Source organism: Pollachius pollachius (assembly GCF_949987615.1).
Source record: "Pollachius pollachius genome assembly, chromosome: 10".
In the NCBI taxonomy this organism is placed as follows: Eukaryota; Metazoa; Chordata; class Actinopteri; order Gadiformes; family Gadidae; genus Pollachius; species Pollachius pollachius.
The window spans coordinates 636,096-649,457 of NC_136943.1; the positions used below are offsets into that span (position 1 = coordinate 636,096).

Here is a 13,362-nt window from a genome sequence, read left to right on the forward strand (position 1 = left end):
GCTATTTGATATTATTCATTGACGTATTGGGACATTTTTATGAATAATCATATTATACGTAACCAATATGGAGAAATTGGTTGATGCACCTGGATATATAAAGATATAGAGATCCATAAAGCTCTATATATTAAGTGTCTTAATTATTTAATTAATTATAATCATAACCATTTGGAACTACATTAAGTTAAGGCCAGTCCTAAATGAATGCATGTGGCCCTTTAAGGCAACGTCGCCTCGTTCTCACGACAACGGAACGCGATGCTCCAAATTAGCGTTATAGGCGCGAGAGAAGGTGGGACTTTCAGTTGCATTGGTTTAACGGCGTGAGCGGAGATAGTCTTCTGACACGAGGCGGATCCGTTTTACAACCTTTTTCGGCTGTTTTTGTCGAACATTTCGCCTAAAAAAACACATTTTTCCCCCTTGTCGGTATTATTGTCGTTTCCTTAATCTTCCCGCTCCGGTGAGGCACTAAACGGCCGTTAACAACAAACAGGAAACAAGGGACCGGAAATTGCTTTGCGCTAAACGGGCGGTCCGCTATAATTCATGATCCTCTCCCTGCCTACGACGTACTGCAGCAGTCCTCGTCCGCGTCCCACCTGACGGTCCACACAGCAGCTTCCACCGCTCCAGGGGCGTGCAGGCCGGCCTCCCCAGCATCACAACACACGGTTGCGGAGGAATGGGGGCCACCTAGCTCGTTAGGCACCATTCTCACAGAGGAAACCTCACCTCCAACTCCAACATGGTGTCGTGGATCATCTCGAGGATCGTAGTGTGAGTATGAACCCTGGGATCGTGTGTGTGTTTGTTATGACATCAGGCGGCGCTCCATCGACTGGTGCTTTATGTCGCTGCAGCTGCATAGCATATGCTTGGTGGTGATTGACATTTATTTAGACTGTGTGTCATCATGACACGGATTTCGTTTCTTTTTTCAAATGATTTCAGTTTCAGAGCGAGTGGATGCAGATGGGCAGCACGCATGTGCAGGGTTATGGTAGTGATTCATAGTTCATGATCTGTGGTACAGCAACGTGGATGTCTGTCTAGGGTAGCTGGGGCGCTAGCCTGCCGGTCGGGTGAGGGGATGCGATACAGAACTACAATGGCATCTAAATGGACGAATGCCACTTGTTTATCAAGCCATGCATCGCCAATATATCTCGGTTATATCTGTCTGTACGTGGGGGATCTAAATACCATAGGTGTGAGCGCTTATGAGATGATGCACAGCAGGCATCGTGTTGTTGGGCCATGCTGTGGTTCAATATGATACTGCAACACCAGACGTGTTGATCAGGTATGGGCTGTGACATAAGCACGGAAGAGACCCATTCAGCCTCATTGCTGGACCTGCGTTGAACTCGGGGGGTGCTGGGATGTGATTCTCCCACCTGCCGCCCTCGTGATGTCACAGTCCCTCCAGAAAAATGCGGCTTTTTTTGTGATTTTTGCGGCCAAAAATCCTTGATTATGCGGCACGTTTTCTTAAAAAATGCGATGAAATATGCGGCATATTTATGCGATGAAATTGCGAGAACTTGCAACAATTGCGTGAACTTGCGAAAAAATGCAGCTTTTCGATGACGTTCGCGTCGCGTAATTACGTCACTTCATAACGTTCCCATGGCAACAGGGAAATGGCTGCTCTTGTGTGAAGTAAACGCAACATTTTTCAACTTTCTGCTAAGATATATGTGACTTTTTTGCGACAAAAATGCGGGGATTATGAAATCATGCATATTTGGAATCAGGCGCATATTTCCGTATATTTTGCGCGGAAATCGGCAATTTATGCGGTGAAAGTGCGGCATATTCGAAAAAATGCGGGCCCCGCATGAATATGCGGACTTTGGCTGATTATGCGTTGAATTATGCGATCGCATAATCGCGTTTTTCTGGAGGGACTGGGCAGATGACTCGAGTCCCTCTGCCTACGAAGGGATCGGGTTGTTTTGGTGATCTGTGAGCAACGTTGATGTCATCCCCCCTGGTCCTGATTGACCATGTTGCTGTCAATTTGTTTTTGATTCGATTTAGACCAGACATTTCTAAGTGGTTTAAACGTTGTGTGTCCAAACTATGTTACCACCCCTGGAAAGGCACAGTTGCTTAATATAATCCGTGTAAATCTATCTATCTATACCTCTTAAATTTCTATCACTCACTCACTTCGATAGCACACTATGTGTGTTCAGTAAGGGTTGTTTGGATCAGTTAAGGCTTAAGGGTCATGTGTGTCTGGAAGTCTAACAATGTGACCCGATGTGCTGCATTCCATTAAGCCCATTTTCCTCATTTGACCGGATCACAGAGTAACTCTCCCTCATCCAGGACACTCGATTCTCCCTCCTTTAACGGTGAACAGCCTAATTCCTGTTATTCTGACTGAAAGGCGTCTACAAACATGAGTCTACTCGAGTCCTCCAGTGAACTTGTGAGAGCCCAGTGTCTTGGCCGGCCGTCGGAGGAGGAGGAGGGAGGACGAGACTGGGAGAGTCAGACCCAAAGCGATGGAGGGTCTGGTGGTACGGGCCTGCGGGCCTGACGCGCTCCTCGGACGGCCCTTGCCCTCTGTGGGGAGCAGGGCCACGCTCAAAGGAGTCACGCGGTTCTGGTGGTCAGGCCTCGACGTACGCCGGCTGAATCAATGGGAGCCATGACGAGACTGGCCCACATTGCCGCTTCAAGGGGTAGGCTGAGGAAGTGATGAATCATGGCCACGATGATATTCGGGTCATAACTTATTCAGCCTCCTCGGATGGTGTCATCGTGGGACCTGTGAAGGGGCCGGTGTGTCCTCATCTTTCCGCGCCATTGCACTATTCAGCATTCTGTCGCCTCTGCACAAATCTCCAGGAAGGCCCGGCCACATGCGGCCGCCCACACCGTCTGTGTCTGCGGCGTTGCTATCAGCGTGTGCCGCGGTGACCCACCTCGGGAGGCCTTCTGTGTGTCTTCCCTGTTTTATCTGGCTCACTGCAGGCCCTTCCTGAACTGATTACACCGTGCTGGCGTCTGCTTTGGCGAGCCCACCGCCCAGCAGCTCGATAACGCCACTTCCTCTGGCAGGGCAAAGATTGCTGGAGTAATGGGTGTGGAGTCCCGTTGGGAGAAAAAAAGGGGAAAGAATCAAGGCCTAGTTCTCACTGAAAGTTTGGAGAGGGATACTCAATTCAGGCATGCCGAGTACTTCAGAGGCTGCATATAAATAAAACACAACTTGGATGAAAACAGGCTAGTCCGGTGTCACGAGTTAACATCCAGGGGCTATCCAAGTTCTCTTTTCACAGGTTGACTGTTAATGTTAACAGCCCAAGGCTCCCCAACACATGCTCTCTCTCTCTCTCTCTCTCTCTCTCTCTCTCTCTCTCTCTCTCTCTCTCTCTCTCTCTCTCTCTCTCTCTCTCTCTCTCTCTCTCTCTCTCTCTCTCTCTCTCTCTCTCTCTCTCTCTCTCTCTCTCTCTCTCTCTCTCTCTCTCTCTCTCTCTCTCTCTCTCCAGCCTCGCCTTTGGGACTCTCTACCCCGCCTACTCCTCCTACAAGGCTGTCAAAACTAAGAATGTAAAAGAATATGTGAGTATCCTCTTCTGTGTGGTAACATGACACCTTGATGACCACTACATAACCCTGTGACTCTGCCTCTGGTCAGACACTGATTTGCCATTTGTTTATGGTAATTGCTAATAATGTCATTAAGCTGATGTTGTACATGACATGCCTTTTTATGCTACTGTTAAATCATTTAAAAGTTAAATTCAATAGTGACATAAAATGTATGTGTAGGGAAAGTATTATTGTATGCTTGGAATCGCATCTAGAACTTTGCATTTGTAATGCAAAGTTCAGGGGCAGAACCAAAAACCACCTCAACCGTACCGTGTTGTGACTTAATGAGATGAGCTTATGGGATTAAGGCTGGAGCGGATGGCCAGGGGAATCTCAATGTCGAGGGCCTGGAGACGCGCGGGACTCCCTCCTTCTAGCAGCAGCGATGGCTGCACGCTTCTGTTTCTGCTGTAGTGTTTTTAGGGTGATAGACGTTTGTGACGCCTCACTGAAGTTTGTTCTGTTTTGCACGTTGCATTTCAAAAACGAGTCCTGCTGTAATCATCAGGTAATTAAAGGGTAGGAAAATCAAGTGTCTGTAGGAGAATCTCCTCGAAGAAGAAAAAATACAATGTGAGGGAAAGATGATAATAATAATGATGATAATAATGCATTGGGACATTAGAGCAGGGGCAAGGGGATTGGTCAAAACTCACGTTACTCTCAATCGACTTAGGGTGCTCAGCCAATCAAACTACCATTTGGAGAATCGTTTATACGATAACTTAAAAAAACATATTAATTACTTAGTGAGACCGAAACATAACAGGCTTCAACTGAAAACAGTGATTGTATGGTTTGGCTACCCATCCAGCCTGCATGGTCCAACTGTACCCGTATGGGTCAAGGATACCGATGCTTGCACGCAGGAACAGCTCTCGGACGGCCTAGAGAACTCTAGCAGAACGCAAAGACGCCTTGCACTTCCTTTCCTTCGGATGTAAAGTAGAGGCCGGCAGGAGAGGCTTTGGCGTCCTGCCCTGGCCCGCGGCCCAGCCCCCCTCCCGGGACCACAGTCTCCTCCTGGAGGGTTACCATAGCAACCCCCTCTCAACGGCTGCGCTGGCAGGCGGCCGCATGAAGGGGCGAATAAGAGTGAGGGGCGGATGCCATTTTTAGAGCGGCGGTTTGTCTGCCTTTTCCTGGTTTGTCTCGCAGAAAGGGTTAAGTGATTCAGCCGCACCGGATTAAATGATTCATCTTCATGCCCGGGGCGCGTTTCTCTCCCTTTATCTACCAGGAGATAGCAGACCTATATGCAGCCAAAAGCATTTCTACGCTACAATATCTATGATGTAAGGCCGGCCCACGCTTTGCATCTCTCCAACGGCACCTTTTTAGCTGTGGAACTGATTTGATAAACGTTGTATCGGATGCCCCCGGTCTCTCCACTTCCATTGTCTCAGAGAGCTCAGTCATGCACGATGATGCAATCAGAGTGCTCCACAACATAGGGTGTGCGTATGGCTGGACGTGGCCCAGTATACACACATGAAGCCCCCCCCCACGTGACGGCCCACACGGGCCCCAGCCGGGTCTGCTGGGGGCCTGACCTGATTCCAGATCTCTTGCGTGTGTGTGCGTGTGCGTGTGCGTGTGCGTGTGCGTGTGTGTGTCCAGGTGAAGTGGATGATGTACTGGATAGTGTTTGCGCTCTTCTCGACGGCGGAGACGGTGACTGATCTTGTGCTGTCCTGGTGAGTAGGGGCTGATCTGGGCATGATGTTTATCAAGCATTTATTTATTGTGATTACTTTGCCCAATATCAGGATTAGGGTTTACTTTTTGCGATTTAGTCTTTGTGATCAAAATATTAACAATGCAATGAATATTCTGTGGTGCTGCCATATATCTAACCACTTTTCTTTAAGCTTATGTGATTATAATACGTTTTTATTTATTAATTGCAACCTTTCACGATACGATAATTCCGGAGGCCAAAATTGCCATTTAAATTATTATGCAATCCATATCCTAAACACGTCCTAATCTGTAGAAAAATAAATCACTTTCGGGAAAACATCAATGGAAACTTTAAGTGACATTTACTGTTTTCTGTTCTCAATCCTGTCTGGTCTAGTTCTCCTAGTGTTCTTACCCTCCTGTTGGAGGAGTGTCTCGTGTCTGTTCCCTCCTCTGACCCTATCCTGTCGGCCTTCTGGTACCCAGGTTCCCGTTTTATTTTGAGCTGAAGATTGCCTTTGTCATCTGGCTCCTGTCCCCCTACACCAAAGGCTCCAGTGTCCTCTACCGCAAGTTCGTCCACCCCACCCTGTCCAACAAGGAGAAGGTACCCACGTCTACCTCTTTGTTATTAATGCACCAGTGCAAGCTCAATATCTCAACCCAGTCTGGGGCTCAGATAATGCCTTGAATAATCAACCCTCACATAATGTCTCTCTCTGTCTCTCTTCTGTCTCTCTGTATCTCTCTGTCTCTCTTCTGTCTCTCTGTCTCTCTGTGTCTGTGTCTCTGTCTACTCTGTCTGTTTCTTTTCTTGTCTGTCTCTCTCTCTCTCTGACTCTGACTCTGACTCTGACTCTGTCTGTCTGTCTGTCTCTCTCCCCCTCCCCCTGACAGGAGATAGACGAGTACATCACCCAGGCCAAAGACAAGAGCTACGAGACCATGATGCGCTTCGGCAAGAGGGGGCTCAACATCGCGGCGACCGCAGCCGTCACCGCGGCAACCAAGGTAAGCTGCACTCACCGCCCACCTGAGACGCACACTCCTCTGACTCAGCCATGCGGGGGGGTTCGGGGGCTCCTTGGTGAGGCTGTGGAGAGGGCTCCCGTTTGAGCGTGATTAGGTAGAAATGGCTCGGCGATTCGTCAGCTCTTAGTGAGTGAGTGCGACGTGAGGATGTTTTTCCAGTAGACCGCGTCGGCCTCTGCGGGAGCTGAGATGTTTGACCGCTCTCGGCTCAATGCTGGCCCATCTGGGCAGCCCTTAACGGTTAAGGGAAAACATCCTCCCTGTAAATCAGATTTGTGCTTTCATCTGGACGGGGGAGGGAGGGAGCAGCAAATTTTTGTTGACGTTGACGTTTTATCCTGCACCGCTATTCCGTTAGTTCCCTCGACAGCGAGCAAGCTTGCCCACGGCGTCTTTTTGAGGAACAAAGTTTGCTTCATGCAGAAGTCCCGACGCTGATTAGATTGTGCCGGGCAGGAGCCCATGAGCGGAGCTAAGCCATCCTGGAGGACATCCACTGGGCAGTTTCACATCCCATCACGCCTGCTGCACTCGGAGGTTTAGAGCCGTCTGCCAAGTATCCCAACCTCAGTGTACAACCATGCTCCCAGTGGTGTAAACTCAAACTGTTAATCGAGATTAGGTGTCATGAGCTTTCGCTCTGTACATTAGTTGCCCTCGATGACCTTTTATCATAGTGAGGTTTTGTTACTGAGGTCTGTTTTGCAGTGGGAAACCGCGTTTGGGCTGGGGCAGCTTGAGATGTGTCCACGGGTGTATAAAGCTGCGCTGGGCGATGTAAAGAGGCCACATCCCTCTCCCGTGTGGGGAATCATTTTCTTTGAGATTCAGAAAATCACCTGCTACCTGGAAGTAGGAGGTACCAGGTAGGAGGATGTTACCACGTTGGTCAGACCATGTTGACCTTTATCTTGCGGTGATCTTGTTCCTAAATGTTAGTTTATGCAGCATCGGCCCAAGGCGACGTCAGTCGTCGCCTTGGGGGTCTCTGTCTGGGGGGTCTCTGAGTGTTTCTTAGTGTCTCTGGTTGTGTGTCTGTGTGCAGGGCCAGGGCGTTCTCTCTGACAAGCTGCGGAGCTTCAGCATGCAGGACCTGACCATGATCAACGCCGACGACGACCTGGGGCTGCGCTCCACCGAGGGGTCCCGCCCCAGACGGGACCCCTCGGAGGACGGGGGCTCAGGGGCCAGCACGCTGCCGCGCATTCGCACCGCCAGCACGCGGCGGGAGAGTGAGTGGGGCGCACACCGACGCAGCGTGAACGCACCAAAACGCACGCACACGCGCAGTGATAACACACAGTGAACGAACACACACGCACATGCAGAGTTCGAACACTCACACGAACGCAGAGTGAGCACGCACACACAGACACACAAATGAGCACAGACAGACAGACAGACAGACAAAGACAGACAGAAACGCACAAGCGCACACAGTGATAATACATAGTTAACAAATGCACATGCAGTTAGCAGACTCACACACACACACACACACACACACACACACACACACACACACACACACACACACACACACACACACACACACACACACACACACACACGTAAATGAGCACACACATGCAGACTGAGCACGCACACACACGCACGCACACACAGACGTGCAGAATGAACACGCACACGCTCACACAAACACAGGGGGGGGGGGGGTAAAAAACAGGTACTCTGGCCCCGCATGAGTAATGAGCCAACAGAGAACCCAGCAAGGACTCGCTCACCAGAGCTGTGAATTTACATCAGAACCAGCGTGCGAGCGAGGGGGTGGAGGGGGCATTAGGACGGGGTGCCAGTAGGACGGGGCGGGCGGTGAGCGGGGCTGTGGTCGGGCAGCCCGGCAGCAGTCATGTGATTTAGAGCTGCTGCAGAACGAGAGAGAGAGAGAGAGAGAGAGAGAGAGCGCATGTGACTCCAGTGGGAGGAGAGGCCTCTTTGTGTCTGGCGCTCCTCCCGGTGTGGGTCGCTCACGCTGCGGTCTGAATACAGAGAGAGAGTAGGGAGCCATGAGGAAAGGATCCTGTCAAAGTTGTGGTTTGAACATGTGTTCTTCATGCAGATTAATATGAGTACTGAGGGAAGCTATTAATTGATATGTGTTGTCACAATTATCAATAATACAAAATTGTTTTTCTAAATTTTTGTTTTTGTTTGTTTAAATATATGCGTGGGGTCGGGAGGGTTTTGAACATCATCATGCTTTTTTGTAGCCTGGGTGAAGCCAGACCAAGCTCCATGGTAGATTGAGCTTGGTCTGGGGAGGCCGCTATCATTTTCTTCAGCACAAGAGGCGTGATCAGCGGGCCTAGTTCAAACGACTCAGTACGCAATTGGCTGCTTGCAGTCGCTTCCCTGTCGTCATTGTGTTAAACCAGCCAATAGCGCGCCAGGGGGAAAAGCCAGCTTGATGATTGGCTCCCGCAAAATCGGAAGCAGAAAGAAATGTGTGGCTCTTCTCCAGACCCTTCTGCGGGCCGAACTCAAATCGTTGGCAGAACGGGCGGGGGGGGTACCCAGTCTAGCTTTTTTGTGAAAAATCAAAAAGTGGAAAATAACACGCAAAACAATATAGTTAATGCAGCAGCTTTCAAGGTCCTGGGTTAATTTATGAACCACATAAAACGGCCACGGGCACCGGCCATGCGACAGAATCGACTGAAGTCACGAGCACGTTACCCGGGGGGGGTGCAACCTCTTCCTGACCCCCCCCCCCCCTGTGTCCCTCCAGCCCGCTCCCTGTCCATGGTCGTCCCCGACGACGCCTCCTCGCAGCACGGCTCAGACCAGTCGGACACGCGGACGGAGCAGTCGGACGAGGACCCCACGGAGAAGCCCCCCAAGCGCGCCGCCGCCGCCGCCGCCGCCACCGCCAAGGTCGTCAAGAAGCCCGCCGCCAGCAAGACGGAGGTACGAGCCCCCCACCCCCTCGGTGAACGTCTGCACTCGGGTCAAACAACCCGTTATCTCTCACAATAGAGGATCAGAGGTCTGGGAGCGGACGGGGGCGGGGTCAGGGCGGCCGGCCGGTTCACATCAGCCTGTTTCACGGTGGTTTCGATCTGTGAGCCTGTGACCTCTACTTCTGAAGGCATCATCGATGTCTCCAGAACGAGGCGTAGCTTCACGCCTTGCCCCCCCCGGCTTTAGAGAACCTGGAGTCTGCTGGTGAACGGGGTTTAATGACTCTGTCGCGCCCGTCTCCGCCCATAAGTTCTGCTGTAACATAGTTAGACCGTACGTGATCCATGCACAGTAACAGCCACGGCCGCCAGAGGGCGCCAACGATGCGTGGATTTGTTTTGTGCCATCAACAGAGTAATGTTTGCTGCCCCAAATAATAATCTGTTTGTCTGCAAGCAAACCCACACCCCCCCCCAGTGAGCCATTCTGTGAATTATTTATAGGGAAAATGTCATCCCAAATTTGTAGCATATTTCCAGTCGTTGAGAACGACCTGACGAAATGCGAGTGTAACGGCCACACCAACACCTGCCCATTACCCCCCCCCCTTCTGCTTTCCGGTGTGTTTCTATTTGCGTCGACAGACTCAGACCAAGGTGGTGAAGAAGACGACGAAGAAGAAGATCGTGGCCGCTAGCGCCGAGACGCCCTGATTGGACCGGTGCGGCGCTCAGCTCGCACCCGACAGTACCGCCTCACGGGCCCCCAACACCGCCCACACACCCACGCACACCCCCGCACACGCACACGCCCTCACACACACACACCACCCACGCACACTCGCAGGGGGTAAAAAGAATGCATTTAAGTTCCGATGTCGGAAACACGTTTTATTTACGACGGAACCCCCTCCCCCCTATGCCGCTACCCAAGGTCCACGCGGACACGGACGTGAAGAACGCGTCTTCCCAAGATTACAAAACTCGTCTGGGGTGGGGGTAGGGGAAAGGTCTAGGGTCAAAGGTCAGATGTGGATCTTGGGTTGGGCTTGGGCATAGTCAACATCACATGAGCTCCCCTGCTCTTCCATGGCTGCTTATGTCTGTTCATCGTATCCCTGACTAAATGTTGTGCGTTTCGTTTAAACAGACCTCTAATAGTGGCAGTGGTGTTAATTTAGACTCTGTGGTTAGCTTCGTATCTGCCCCTGGCCCCCTCACACCCCAGGTCCGGTCGTGGACCGGCGGTTGGGGCTAGGGGTGTCTGCAGGCTTAATATTGATGTCACTTGCAAGGAGTCTCCATTGCCCCAGGCGGTGATGCAGTGTTTGACACACCGCCCCCACACCCTGGAGGGTTCTCAGCACTGCGTATATCGGTTGACCTCTGACCCCGGTCTCCAGGGGAACCACCCCCCTCGCTCCCCTCCTATTCACCAACAGGCCCGGCGACTACACGTGCGTCGTTGCTTTTCGAATTTCGAGTCTGTATCAGTACTGGTGGCTTCACTCCGTCCCTGGAGTCCAGTCGATGAATAAACCAGAGGAATCTGCTCTGGGTTCCCCTCCGCCCCCCGCCCCCCCGCTCTCTCCCTCCATGTCTTCCCTGAGCTCACTTATACCTGATGGAGTCCGACTAAGACATGTTGGTTCGGGGGTAGCGTTCAGCATCCTACCACGCTCCCCTCCCACCACCGTCCCTCCTTGGTTCGGCTAACTGTAACACGGCTACTTTATTACTCTACTCGCATTTACCAAAACGTTAATGTATAGCGCACTCTTAACTTGTGTTGACGCTACGCTGAGTCGTCCGCTAATCGCATCAACGTATACCATGAGGACTATGTGAAGCCTTTAATTTAATCGATTTATTGGTTTACTTGTTTACTTGTTGTTGTCTCAGCCTCTCGGCTCCGCCTCTCTCACCCAGCGTGAGGCCCTCGCTGACTAGCCCCTGACCCCCTGGTACCGCACCATCGTGAACACGCCTCAATCGGCGCCTGCTGGCTTATGGACCATCCCTCGTTCTCTCTGCGGCCCCAAAGGGTGTTCAAACTGCCAGTGTATCGTCGTGAGATATCAGACGGCGTGTGCGTAGCCTGCGGTCTGATCTGGAGGAACACAGTCGGGCAGTGAGGCGTTCAGGTAGAAGGATGCGTTGAGCAGAACAGTGACCTTGTTGTAACATCGGGGGTCGTGATGTGACTGCCTGGTCAGGGCTCCAGGAGTGTGTCTCTGTAGCAGCACCGTGCCACCCTAGAGAAGGTGTTGATGGGCTGTAGGGGATTGGCCCTGACTCTCTGACCAATGTCTCCATTCCCTGAGATCAGAGGTAGTTCCAAATTAAATATTAAAATATTGTCTTGGTGTCCTTTCAGGACTGGTTTTGCGATGGGCATGGTTCTTTTAGGACCGGGAGTCATTTAAAGCATGTTGTGATTATTATTATTATTATTATTATTATAATATATATTTTTTTTCTTTCGTTGACTATTTTAAACCACAAGAGGGAGACAACCCATATCATTTCAGGGTAAATGATGTTAGTCTGTAAATAGTAACTAACTGTTCAAATGAGCTTGCTTGCCTTATTTTCTCCTTTCTCTTTACTTTATTTTTTTTTTAAAACCCGTTCATCAGTTCAGAATGTTTTTGTCGATCTGAAACTCGACAAACCGCATTAACGAGGTCTTTAGCGGCGTTGTGAACAGGAACCACCGCGGTCAGAACTTCTGTTGACGTGCTGGCGTTGCCGTCCGCTCCAACTGCATCTGTTTTATCCCCCCCCCCGCCACGCGGTCTATGCTGGTGTTTTGTTTTTTAAACGAGGCAAAGGGAGGACTTTCTGTTTTTAATTTGCTGAAGTTTGCACGAGGCAGGAGAATACTGCGACACCTCAACACCTTCCGAGAGTTACTCGTTACGTCGACTTTGGTTTATCTTCTGTGAGCCTTTTTAAACATGTGTTGCTGATTTGAGTTTATTTAATTTAAATGCATTGGGGATCGTGTTGTACACAGGGAATTTGACAGTGAGAGGATATTCAACTTATTAAAGTGTATTGTTTGTGCCAATGCTAATAAAGTACACTCGTGCGCTGGGATAACGGTAGCTAACGCTGTAATTTACAGTTAACGAATCTCTACTAATAAAGGAAAGGAGAACTGTAATGCTCTACGTGATTTCTTCCATCGAAAGCCTGAGTGGTGCATCGCTTTGTGATTGCCTCCGGATCTGAATGGTTATTTAGAGTGAGAAGGCACTTTACACCAGAGGCACGGTTGGGTTAATCCTGTTACCACAATCACTACACCTTTTAAACCAAATAACGTTTCTTGAATGGGTTTGGTTGCAGCTATAGTAAGACATTACAAGTGTTTAATTTAGCATCCATTTGATGAGACAAGACTTTCTCTTCCAAACGTTGTCTGCTATCTGTGTATGTGGGTTTGGAAGAAGAACACTAATCAAAATTGTAATTCGTAACAATGGCAGAAATGGATTTTTGCATGTAGAAAAGTATTTTAATGTCTCGTCAAGTCAAATAATGTCTACCATTTCAATAACCTTGAAATAAACATCCCTCAAAACAATTCAGATTAAATGCATTTATCCATTTCAAATTATATTGTTTGACTGCTTTATATGTATAGAATTGCTTGGTGAGCAGATGTAGTCTGTTTAGAACTCAAACCAAGAATAGAAGTCTTTCTAACAGAATTATATATTTTTTTTAACACTGGTGCATTCAGTTATTTCGCCACATAGTGGCGCTGTCGGTTTAGGATAGAAAGGGAAATGGCTTCCGAACGCAACGCATCGCTTCGCATGATCCTTCAATGAGTGATGTTTAGGGCCAAGTTTCCCTGTTTCCTGGACGCGGAGCAAGGTGTGTATTCGCTTATCACTTGAATGATTCGTGTTGCATTTACTTAAGTCTACACAAATATGGAAAAAATTATATGATATATTTTTTCACATTAGAAAAATTGAAAAAAATATTTAATCGACGTGTCGAGCGACGCGTAACCGGAGCCCTCATCTGAGCGCTATGTTCTTTGGCGGCTTACGTAACAAGTCAACGAAAGTGTGTGAGAGTATATGTAGGT

The 13,362-nt window shown here is 49.6% G+C and overlaps 1 protein-coding gene across 1 annotated transcript; it reads left to right on the top strand.

Annotated features, from left to right (window-relative positions):
- The first annotated feature begins 546 nt into the window (after window positions 1-546).
- reep2 (receptor accessory protein 2) lies at window positions 547-12,555 on the top strand. The gene is made up of 8 exons (XM_079744458.1): window positions 547-783; window positions 3,513-3,585; window positions 5,239-5,315; window positions 5,788-5,908; window positions 6,199-6,312; window positions 7,379-7,565; window positions 9,083-9,261; window positions 9,900-12,555. The coding sequence occupies exons 1-8, from the start codon at window positions 752-754 to the stop codon at window positions 9,966-9,968; spliced, it is 852 nt and encodes a 283-aa protein (XP_079600584.1). The 5' UTR covers window positions 547-751; the 3' UTR covers window positions 9,969-12,555.
- Window positions 12,556-13,362: the final 807 nt, after the last annotated feature.

What these genes read in the sequence shown, in the direction of transcription:
- reep2 (XM_079744458.1), top strand. Translation starts at nt 752, where the DNA reads ATGGTGTCGTGGATCATCTCGAGGATCGTAGT. An exon ending in CCGTCACCGCGGCAACCAAG is followed by an intron (nt 6,313 to 7,378) that starts GTAAGCTGCACT and finishes GTCTGTGTGCAG; the next exon opens with GGCCAGGGCGTTCTCTCTGA. An exon ending in CCGCCGCCAGCAAGACGGAG is followed by an intron (nt 9,262 to 9,899) that starts GTACGAGCCCCC and finishes TTGCGTCGACAG; the next exon opens with ACTCAGACCAAGGTGGTGAA.